Source organism: Mustela nivalis (genome assembly GCF_964662115.1).
Source record: "Mustela nivalis genome assembly, chromosome: 3".
Lineage (NCBI taxonomy): Eukaryota > Metazoa > Chordata > Mammalia > Carnivora > Mustelidae > Mustela > Mustela nivalis.
In genome coordinates, this window is record NC_139022.1 from 67,370,153 (window position 1) to 67,381,669 (window position 11,517).

At 41.4% G+C, this 11,517-nt stretch overlaps 1 protein-coding gene across 1 annotated transcript in view; it reads right to left on the bottom strand.

Moving 5' to 3' along the window:
- ADGRV1 (adhesion G protein-coupled receptor V1) overlaps nucleotides 1-1,555 on the bottom strand; it is a 545,909-nt gene extending 544,354 nt beyond the window's left edge. Inside the window, exon 1 of the mRNA XM_082725840.1 lies at nucleotides 1,431-1,555. Coding sequence (XP_082581966.1) covers nucleotides 1,431-1,452 — 22 coding nt within the window. The 5' untranslated portion in view covers nucleotides 1,453-1,555. The remainder of the gene's footprint in view (nucleotides 1-1,430) is intronic.
- Nucleotides 1,556-11,517: the final 9,962 nt, after the last annotated feature.

An 11,517-nucleotide genomic window follows, 5' to 3' on the forward strand; every position in this document is an offset into this window, starting at 1 on the left:
TCTACCTGAAATAAGTCTTTTCAGTTAACTGGTTCCATCCCTTTATTTTGTAAATAAGGAAAAATCAGGTGCAGAAGGATGGATGAATGTCCAAAGTCACAGTAAGTTAACTGCAAGCCAAGACATAACTAATTGCATATAGTTAAAAGATTCTATTATGTCACAGTTCACTCTGTATTTGGCACAACCTAAGTAAATCACCCCAAAAAAATGTTGGGGCGCCTGGCTCAGTGGGTTGGGCCTCTGCCTTCCAATTGGGTCATGATCTCAGGGTCCTGGGATAGAGCCCCACATTGGGCTCTCTACTCAGCAGGGAGCCTGCTCCCCCCCCTCCTCTGCCTGCCTCTCTGCCTACTTGTGATCTCTCTTTCTCTGTCAAATAAATAAGCAAAAGCTTTTAAAAAAAATTGTTGTTGTTCCTTTGTATCTTGACTAAATCATCTTTTTTTAATGTTGTTTTTTTGTTGTTGTTCTATCTAGCTGTTTTTATAAGTGACACACAAAGGGGAGGGAAAAGACTTTAGTAATGTAAGGTAATAACTTCAGAAAGAATTTTTAAATAATGCTGTATTAGTTAAGGTGTATTTTTTGAGCTTTATCCTAATGGTTGGTAATCATGCACTCTCAGGTTTGATAGGAGTAATTTCTAAAACAGTCCACAGCTTACATATAAACACATTACAGACATTTTTAAAGGTTGTAGGTTTCGTGAAATGTTAAAAGTCGGTTTAAAATAAAAGTTACAACGAGTAAGTTAATATAGCACCTTAAAATGAGATTCTTCCCCCATGAACACTACTAGCACAGTTTCTTAGTTTTAATTTTAAGAAAAAAAATCAATTTTAAAATACCTGAAGACATTAAAAATGTCTAAGCTTTTTAAAAATGTATATATTATTCCACGGTTCCAGGCTAATTCCAAACTCCCTGAAATCAACATATTTCACTGAAAATTCTTCGACACAGCGGTTATTTTTTAACATAAGACTCCTTAAGTTCATTTCAGCGTTCTCATTAATTATTACCTGTGTCGCGCCGTTCTTGGTCGGTTATTTTCCAAGCAGACTTTTTAAAATTAAAGCTAGGGTTCGGGTTTCAAAGAGAGGAGAGGAAAGGGAAAGAGAGGAAAGGAAAGTTTTCCCTCTGCTGATTCCCACTTCTCACGTTCCTTGAGACCAAGCTGCTTTTGCAAGCGCGGCTGGCAGGAACCGAGCGCTCACCGCCCCGCCGCAGCCCCGGGTGGAGTGGACGCGGACAGCTGTGCGGGATAAGCGCAGCCTGCCGCGCGGGGCGCACGCCCTGCCTCCCGCGCTCACGCCTCCACCTCGAGCAACAGGTGCGGGAGCAGCGCCTCTGCGCGCTGCGCGTGCTGCGCCGCTCCCTTGTAGCACGGGGGATGCTCGCGGCACCATCCCCCAGCCCTGGCCTACCTAGCCCTGGGGACACCGACATCCGCGCGCGCCCTTCGGTCCCCGCGGGTCCCTTTCGCACACCGTCGTTCTGCCTCTCGCTCGCGTCCCTAGGCTTCGCCGCGGCTGCTGGTCCTCTCCCTTGTAGTCGGGTCAGGACGGTGGCTCCATTCTCCTCCCCCCTCTCTCCTCCCCCATCATCCTCCGTCTGCTCCAATAGGACTCGCGGCTCCCCGGGCTGCGCTCACCTGACCAGCGGAGCGGGGGTGGCTGCCCAAGGCAGCGCGCCCCCGTCTGCGCAGCGGGCAGCCAGGTCTGCACTCTGGCGTCGAGAACACCCTGCAGTGGCCATCCCTAATGGACTGTTCCGGCCGCCGGGCGCCTAAGCTGACCTGCCTGCGCGCTGGAACCCCGGAGTCTGGACTCCGTCTGCACCGCGCAGGGGAGATACGCGGTTCGGGCTTCTTGGTGTTGTACTCTTTGACTAAACTTTGTAGTTTGTCCCCTTGGGCACCGGGACACCATCTGCCACCCGACTGGCGGGCACTCCGCCCTGGCCACTCCACTGTAAGCAATTCACGGTGTTCTTTCTGAGAAGAAAAGCCACTTACTGGTTCTTGCTCCTTTCCGAAGGACATTTATTTGAACTTTGACTGAAGCGCCTCCCCTGAGTTGTTCACAATGAGAATTTGCGCACAAATGGGTGAAGTATTAGAAAGGAGGACCCTGCCCGTACATGTACTTAGAAACGAAGACTAAGGTCAACTTATAGGTAAACTATGTCTCTTTTATAAACGAGGGTTAATTCCTACCTTGTACGGTTGTTACAAGGATTAGATGAATAAGATCTTGTGTGAATTGCCGCGCTACAACTGACACGTGGTAAATAAACCCCAATAGATGTTGGCAATTATTCCCGGGGCTTAAAAAAGGAAAGCCCCCGAGGTCAGATCAAATCATCCCCGTCGTGCAAATACCCGTCTGCGCTAGAGAAAAGCACATGCAGAATTCTTAAAAGTTTCAAACCCGGGAGGAGGTTAAAGATGAGCAATTGGCAGTCCAACGCCACCTCACTGCTGATCTTATGGACGAAAAAATTAAAATAAATGCTGATTGGCGCGCCTGGGTTGCTCAGTGGGTTAAGCCTCTGCCTTTGGCTCAGAACATGATCTCAGGGTCCTTGGGACTGAGCCCCGCATGGGGCTCTCTGCTCAGCCGGGAGCCTACTTCCCCCCCTTCTCTGCCTGCCACTCTACCAACTTGTGATCTCTCTCAAATGGATGTATAAAATCTTAAATACATACATACATACATACTGATTGAATGGCTTAAAGTCTGAAACAAGAATGGATCTTATGTCTCCTAATTCCAAACACAGAGCATAGGGTATCCTTATGAATCTCCATTGGAATAACTAGATAGTTACTCTGAGTTGCAACAGATAGCTACTTTGCTCTCAAGCAAGAATAATTTAGCATTATTATGGACTGTTGCTGAACATCTCATCTCTCAGCTGCAACAGTCAACAAACAGCTGGGGGTACTAAAGCAAAGATGATTCAGGCAAAAGGGTTCTGGTACAAAAACTGCGTAGGAATGCAAATGATGCACTTAGAAGCATAAGATGATGCTCAACTAAAAAGCTGGACCTGGGTCTAGAAACTGTAAATCCACACAGCCTAGTGGAAGAGTAGACACAGATGTGCTTACTATAACCTACACTAAGGAAACTGAAACGTGGAGACAATTTATAGTCAAAACAGTGAATCAATTATTCATGTGGTGATAACGTGAAACAGAAAAATAAAATGTTAGAAAAATATTTTCTTCACATTGTTTTAAATGTGTGTTCACTGTTAATATGCCCCATAGATTTACAGTTTCTAGATTATTCAATATTCTAAATTCAGCCCATGGTTTTATTGTATTATTCATAAAAAGGCTTTATTTGCAGCTAAATGTTACTTCAGTTTATTAAGACCCTGACAAGGTCAGTGTCTATCAAACCGTTCTGGCTTAAGCATTGTTTCACCAAGTCCTGTGATTAAAAACATTCTCCAAAACTGGACTTGCTCAGCATGCATTTTCACTCTGTGTAGGACACCACCTTAGGCACTGTGATGAACTGAAAGTAAACCTTAAACCCACTCTCCTTCTTAAAGCTACCTCAGGGAACTAAGTAATTCATTAACAACTTCTACCGAGTGTTTAGGAAGAAGATGATACTGGAAGGCACTGTGGGAAAAAAACAATGATCCCAAAAACACAACCCTAAGTGCACTGAGCTTGCACTGTCTAGGGTGAAAGTTTAATGAGCCAAAAAAGCAGACGATGCCAAGCAAAAAAATGAGCCTCCCAGAAAGTGCTAGTGATATCCCAGGAGGAAGAGATTATGTGGAATGGTGAAAGCTTCTCCAGAGAGCTGATGATCTTTGCCTTGAAAAATAAAACACCAGAAAACAGAAAAGCTGGTACTTTGAGGACAAATATGTGACAGGGTGGTGCAGATACTATCAAATACCGTATTTACCAGATGCCCAACACATTTAAATCTGAGCTCCTCACACGGACTAAACGGACCACATGATTCTGGCCCCACTTTCCTCTCTAGTCTCATCTTATACCATTCTCCCTCTTTTCATTGTATTCCTATCACAATGATCTTCTTTCTGTGGCTCCAACACATCAAAATCATTCCTGCCTCAGAACCTACGCACAAACTTTCCCCTCTGACTGGCACTCCATTGATGGAGATCTTCATATGGCTGGCTTCTCTATCATCTTCTTCATTTAAGGGGTAGCTTGACTATCCTATCCTCACAGGCGTCTGCCTTGATAACTTCCACAGGCACTCTTAGCCATTACCTTGTTGTGTTTTCTTTATATCATTTATCCCAATAAATACCTTATGTGTTTATTTAGGTGTTTTTGTCTACCTGTAAGAATAAAAGCACCATGATAGGTAGGCCCTACGTCTTTCTCATTTGCTACTCCATACCTGGTAGCTAGAATAAGCTCTAGGAATTGGGGGGGGGGGGGGGGAGAGAAGAAGAAGAAGAAAAATAATAATAAGCTCTAGGATATAGTAGCGGAAATTCTACACATCTGGAGGAGAAGGAAGGGGGGCAAACAGGCCTGTATAATAGAATAGGGTTTTGTGAAGAATCTGGAAGGCCAACATATGAAAATGACTCCCAAAGCTATGTCCTGGTGCTTCACAATTCAACATTAGAAAACATGACTTGACCCCATAATAAAATACAAATACACCTGAAACCAATATTCTAAACTTCTGCCATCATTTACAGCACCAAGAAATTTTGTTCTTCAAGTCATGCTTTGGTAAGAAAAACAGAAAAGAAGTGGATTCCTGGACATGTGGACGTGGGAGGTGGCAGGTGCTGCTGAGAGAGAGGTGTTGAAAGGAAAGTTGAAATTTGAGAAGACAATGGTGGCCAAATTCCTAATTCTGCCTCAGTGCAGCACTGATGGCCCTTTAATAATCTCCGTCAAATCACTTCTCTGTAACTTTAAATTTCCCACAGTCAAAAGTAATTCATCTGCTTGACCCCGTAAGAAAAGTACTGATGTCATACAATTTTTCTTCCTTCTTCAATTTAGTTAGCCTTACATACTAAGTAACACTTTATAAATCTTCAAAGATTTTTGTAGTTCCTTGAAAAAGCTATTTCTCATATTTGACACTCTGAGTTCAGATTTCTAAGTGTAGGCACACATAAGGTAATTTTATCCAAGGAACAAAACCAAGCTTAGGCAGCCTCCACGTAGCTTAACCTCCAAAGAAGTAGAAGCAGGATATTACTTTAAGGGTGTCTAAATCTGGGGCACCGGGTGGCTCAGTCCATTAGATGTCTGCCTTTGGAGTGGGTCATAATCCCATAGTCCTGGGATCAAGCCCCACCTCGGGAATCCTTGCTCAGTGGGAAGCCTGCTTCCCCCTCTCCCTCTGCCTGCCTTTCCCAGCTTGTGCTCTCTCTCTCTCTCTCTCTTCCAAATAAGTAAATAAATAAATAAAATCTTAAAAACAAAACAAAAGAGCTTCCAAATCTGTCTGCCAGAGGCTTCTTCTGTTTAAGCCCTAGGTCCCAGGCAGGAAACAAAATTAGACTTGTCAGGAGCTTGTCAAACTTGGACTCCCCTTTCTTTCCACACTCCCATCAGACCCATCAGGCTACTGGTCCCCCATCTCTCCTCCCTTGCACACCAATATGCAGTAAAGTTCTCAATAACATGTAGGGTTTATCATCTTAGCACTCCATAATGGAGAAACAGAGCCTAAATCCACATTCTCAAAGAACCTGGGCACCATAGTAGTAGCTCACTAAATATGTGTTGGATGAATTATGTCACTAGACAGATAATAAGGAGGAAGACCCACTGTGAGACCAAGAATTAGAACTTGTGAGCCAGAGGGAATAATTTCTGCCACTAAAGGATCAAAGAATCCATTTAATAACTGAGTATACTTGAAGCTGAGACTCAGTTTCCAGATCAGAAACAAACAAACAAACAAACAAAAACTAGTATTCTTGGACCTTTTGGAAATAAAAAGCCTCAAAAAATCTGAGCAATTCCTTGAACAGTCTCTCACACAAAGCTAATCCTTGGTGTTACTAGTTAGGTGAACACCACTCGGAGCTGATTCTCATATAACTGATCTCTTACTTGCTAATACATGAAAGCCTACAGCATCTGAGATGCCAGACCTTGCTTTTCCCCTTTTTCAGATGCTATCATAAGCCTGCTAACTGCAATGCATATTTTAGGTGAGCACCTATTTAACCAGAAGAATTTCTAGACACTCCAAATATGAGCATGGACAGAATGCAATCTCTACCTTCCTGTAGCCCTCTTTGAGTAGAGGAAAGAAGATACAAAATTGTGATCATTCAAAGTACAATGTGACCAGTGCTGTCAGAAAGATAGCCGAGATGGTTCAAAGAAGGGAGAGATGAAATTACTGGATCGCATCAAGATATCTTTGCTCTTGTCTCTCATAGATCAGTCACTCCCTCACTGCTTTGGTTCCCAGGACAAGCTGTTACCTTGCCTCACAGAACAGATAGGTGCTCCCCATTACTCTGGACCTCTGAATCTGAGCCATATTGTGATTAAGCCACACTGAACAGGAAACATAAACAAAAATAGTTTAAAACCTCTATGGCAAGAGTCAGAACTTTTTCAGTAAAGGACCAGACAGTAAATATTTTAGACACGCGAGCCATGCAGTCTTGGTCACAACCGTTCAAGTCTGCCGCTGTAGTGTGAAAGCACCCAAGGCAATATGCAAACAGATATGCACAGATGTGTTCCAGTAAAACTGAGTCACAAAAGCAGGCAATGGCCAGAAACAGCCGAGGGGCCACAGTTTGCAGACCCCTGCTCTATGCAGAAGCAAAAGTTACTTTAGTTATCAGGTTCTGTTCTGATACTTGTATCCTAAATCAATTAATTCACTCAACAATCATTTATGGAGTGCCAATGATATAGGATGCTTTGCACAGGTAAAGATGAATTGGCAGATGCTCCCAGACCTCAAGAAGCTTTCTTAGCTGAATTCGCTGTGCTGTTTGACAAGGACATATGATATATATTCTAGTCCTGATTCCTTGCAAGATTCCCTGTCCTCAGTCCTCTTTTTTTTTTTTTTTTTGCCATCTGCTATTTCTTTTCTTTTTTTTTTTTTTCCTCTGCCTAGTTTCTGATCAATATTCTTGTCTGAGCTTCACAACATCTATATATTCAGGTCCTGGTAAACTCTTGCTTGCTCTAATCTAAAATTCTTAACCCTTAACAGTTTTGCCTAGAGTTCTTCTTGCCCTCTTGGGCAAAGCATCAGCAAAAAGGAAAGAAAATAAACAAAAAGAAGCAGCTAACACCTATATACTGATGGGGGCTTCCTGTTCACTTGTTGTGAACATTGTACAGTATTATAAGTCAAAGTCCTGAGAAGGCCATTTTCCTCTCCCCTAGAACAGGGGATTTAGCCACGCCAGAACCAAAGAAATAACTACGGACTTCTAAAGAAAGCTACCAGACACTGAGGCCAGATTCTGCCTCCAGGGCTTTTTAGGAGGTAAAATAAAGATAGAGAACAATCACCTACCTCCATCCTCACCCCACGGGATAGAAGAAGCCTTGAGGGGACAGAAGGTCTGGCTTTTTTCTCTCCTCCTCTTTAAAGGAGGGAGGAAGGGCAACTTCTCCTGCTGTTGATTATCAGCTCAGGCCAATAGATTTGTTGATCTGTCCTGCCCCCGAAAGGAAAGAGAACTGAGAAAGAAAGCTGGTAGGAGAGAGAAAGAGTACAAGTCGGCAGACCCGCTCTCCTCTTTGTACAAGAACGTGTAGATCTCCTATAGATTGTGACGGCACAGAAGTTGCAGTACAGCATAATCTTGCCAACACCTGACCCTAGAGGATGGACAAGCCATGCAGTGAGAGGATCCCAGGAACAAGAGGCTGTGTGTACTTCCGGGAACTAGCTGAAGAGGAGGGTTAAGGGAGAAACCATTTCAAGGAACCATACAAAGGGGAGGGCTCACAGAATGCACCAAACTTATGCACGTGCCTTTGAAAAAATCAGCATTACAGTCACACAGGGGTTAGCCCCTCGGTGTTTTCTGGAGAACAGCCAGAGCCATAAAAAGGGCACTGTGCCCATAAGCAGTCAACGAGATAGTTGTCCTCCTAGTTTCCCTCTCAACTCTCAATATTAGAAGAGTTAAACCTTGCGAGAGTGCTGAATCCTAACCACTAGACAACGAGGGAGTCTCAGAAGAGTTAAGCCTTGAAATGGACTGGGTAGAAAAAAAAAAGAGAGATCATTCTAAAATCAGAGTCAACACACACACGCGCGCGCTATACATGTTAACAACTCACCTTGCTTCCACCCCATTTCAGATAAAGAGCCGGAGGAAGCCTTGGATATGATCTGAGATTGCCATATAATGAAGTTGCGGAATTTCCCCCAAAACAGTAGAAAAGAATTACTTGACATGGAACAGATAGGGAAGAGACGAGACAATAACAGTTTTGTGTTCATGTTTGAAGTTCATGTTTGAACCCCACTGAATTAGAACTCCCTGGTAAACTAGTTAGGTAGGCACTTCTGAAAATGTGTGCTATGGATTTCAGTTTCCCAAGCTTGCAAAGGGCAAAAGTCTCAGTAAGTAAACCACAAATGTGGGAAACATCCTTAGAAAATCATGATAAAATTGTAAAAGGTCTTAGTATTATCATAAATAAACAAATTTAAGATTGTTTAACTCACTGTTTTATTTGACCACAGAACTTTTTTACCCCCCTCAGATAAATGCCAACTGGAAAGTTAGTGGAAAGAAACTTGTTTCTTTGGGGTTTGGGATCCTTATGGTTTGGGGCCATGCCAGTCTGTGCCATTCCCTCCAGGGCTGCAGGAGTTGCGCAATTCTTGGAATGCCCCCTGGAGTTGTTCCCGCCGATGAGGACCCCATGAAAAAACAGGAGCCTTATTAAGGGATTGAAAAGCAGAAGGCCGGGGAGCCTGGGTGGCTCAGTGGTTTAAAGCCCCTGCCTTCAGCTCAGGTCATGATCTCAGGGTCTTGGGATCAAGCCCCACATCAGGCTCTCTGCTCAGAGGGGAGCCTCCTTCCCTCTTTCTCTGCCTGCCTCTCTGCCTACTAGTGATCTCTGTCTGTCAAATAAATGAACAAAATCTTAAAAAAAAAAAAAAAAGAAAGAGAGAAAGAAAGGAAGGAAGGAAGAAAGAAAGAAAGAAAAGAAAAACAGAAGGTCTTGGAAAATTTAGAGGAGTAAGTCCTTCTAGCAGGCATAAGTCTTACGTCAGAAATGAGCTTAAAGTTAGAAATCTGGAAGAGCTGGAAGGTTTCGATCTCATGGCTCCTGAGAAGCCTTTTCTTTACATCTTGCTTATTGTATGCAAAACTTCCACAGACTAAAAATAAAACAAAACTGACACCAAAGCCCTAGAAAATGTTACATATGTACAGTTGTGTGATGGGGGGAGCCAGGACAAAGGAGAATGGCAGAAAAGTCTCCCACACAGTTCCAGCGGGAGGTGACTCCACATCTTCCCAAGGAAAGAGGAGCATTTCAACCCTGGTTGGTTCTAGTGTGGCAAGTAGGGTCCCCTGACCAGTGCTGTCCAGAAGACTCCACTAAGCCAACTGCAAGAGCCTGAACAGGTGACCGGAGTCATGGTCTCCATATTTTACTATCTTGACAAAGCTTTTGATTACCTTGGATCTTTTCTAGGCTACTTAGATTACCTAGAAGTGACCAACTTGTCTTGATGTATTATGATTGTTTTGAAATCTCTAACCTTCTGTGTCACAGGCTTCTCTGTAAAGTATTTGCTCCTTACATAGATGGAGTGTGAAAAGAATAGTTCCTCCTTAAGACTGAGGTTTTGACAAAGTAGCAGTCAACTCAGACCATCACAGACAACAGAACTTGAATGAGCATTTTAGAATTTTTAAACCAGACATTTGATGACAACAAAACAAAACAAAGCCTAATAACAACATCAAAACCTTTTTATCTCTTGCTTTTTGTGTGTGAAATTCATATTTCACACAAAAATATTAATTTTTTGTACTTATTTAGGTTTCTCTTTTAAAATTTTCCATACTTTCAATATTTAATTTTTCTGAAATTAGTAAGTAAAAAGGGAAGGATGAATTATGACTTTTTGTTCTTGCAAAATTTTTAAATCTTCATCCTCCTACATTAAAAATGTTTTTCCTTAAGAAGTTTATTTATAGAACATACCTGAGATTTTGTAAAATCAGGAGCACAATTTCTATTTTTAAAGGCATAGAAGAGCAAAAGTGTACATTTTCTTATGGTTGGGCCCAGATAACGCAAAGAGATAATATAATGTAGATAAATTGAGCAAACTTAAATAAATTTGTTATTCCTTCACACTTTAGTTTCCTTATCTGCGAAATGAAAATTTTCATACCTACTACACAGAATTGTGTATAGGTTGAATAAGGTGAAGTCTGCTATATAGTAAGATTTTAATAACTGGCTGAAAAACACTGAAATAAAATAGAAACAATTATTTCCTTCTGCTGAATTACAGATGGAATTGAGAAAGTTTTTATTCTAAGTTAACCAATCCAATACATCACAGTGGTAATTATATATAAATAAATTTACAAATTCATAATTATGTATTTTAAAGCATTTTCCCATTAAAGTTTTTAAGTAATTTCTCTTTATTGCTGAAATGTGATTATATCTGTCTTTAATATAATTGGATATCTTTTATACTAATAAGGAAGCAAATATACATGTAATTGTTAATAGCTCCACCAAACCAATATTAAGATCAAGTACTAGCCAAGTGTATATATTGCTTTGTTACAAATAATCTCATTTCCTTACAAATTTTAAACTTATACAGTAGTATTTGATTATAGATATGTATTTTATTTTTATTATGGCCATATGCAATACTTTATTACATTATTTAGCGAAGAATAAGTTACGTACGATTTTATGTCTTGTGGGAAATATTTTGATTCTTTATCTTCCCAAGATAAAAATATCCCTTCCTCAAGAAATTTATTTATAAAACATTCACAGAAAATGCTGAGACATTTTTAGATTAATAATGGTTTCTATTTCTGAACAAGAAATGTGTCTCAGAACAGCTTTTCTCTTATTTTAAAAGGAATTTCCCCATAAATCAGTTATGAATGTATATGGAATCTTTAATCCTTTAAGAACAGCTAATTAAATCTTTTTTTCCTAGTTGCCTCTGGTATAGGCCCGCTGTGTGTGGTACTTCCCATGGCTTGTCATTTTGTTTTAATGGCAGGGGGAGGAAACTAGCAAAGCTCAGTAACCACACTGCATATCAAAATGTCACCATGGCAGCATTTGTCCACTTGTCAGAGTCCTTCTGAAATGACTCAGCCATTCATTTTGTTGAATCAATATTGAAGCTTTTGAGATTTATTACTTGAGGTTTGGGAGCAGGCAAAGCAAACAAATCCGTCATTCCTAACATTGAGTTCTAGTTGGGCTGAGATTATGATTGCTGTCTGCACTTTATTTATGAGGACAGATTATAATGT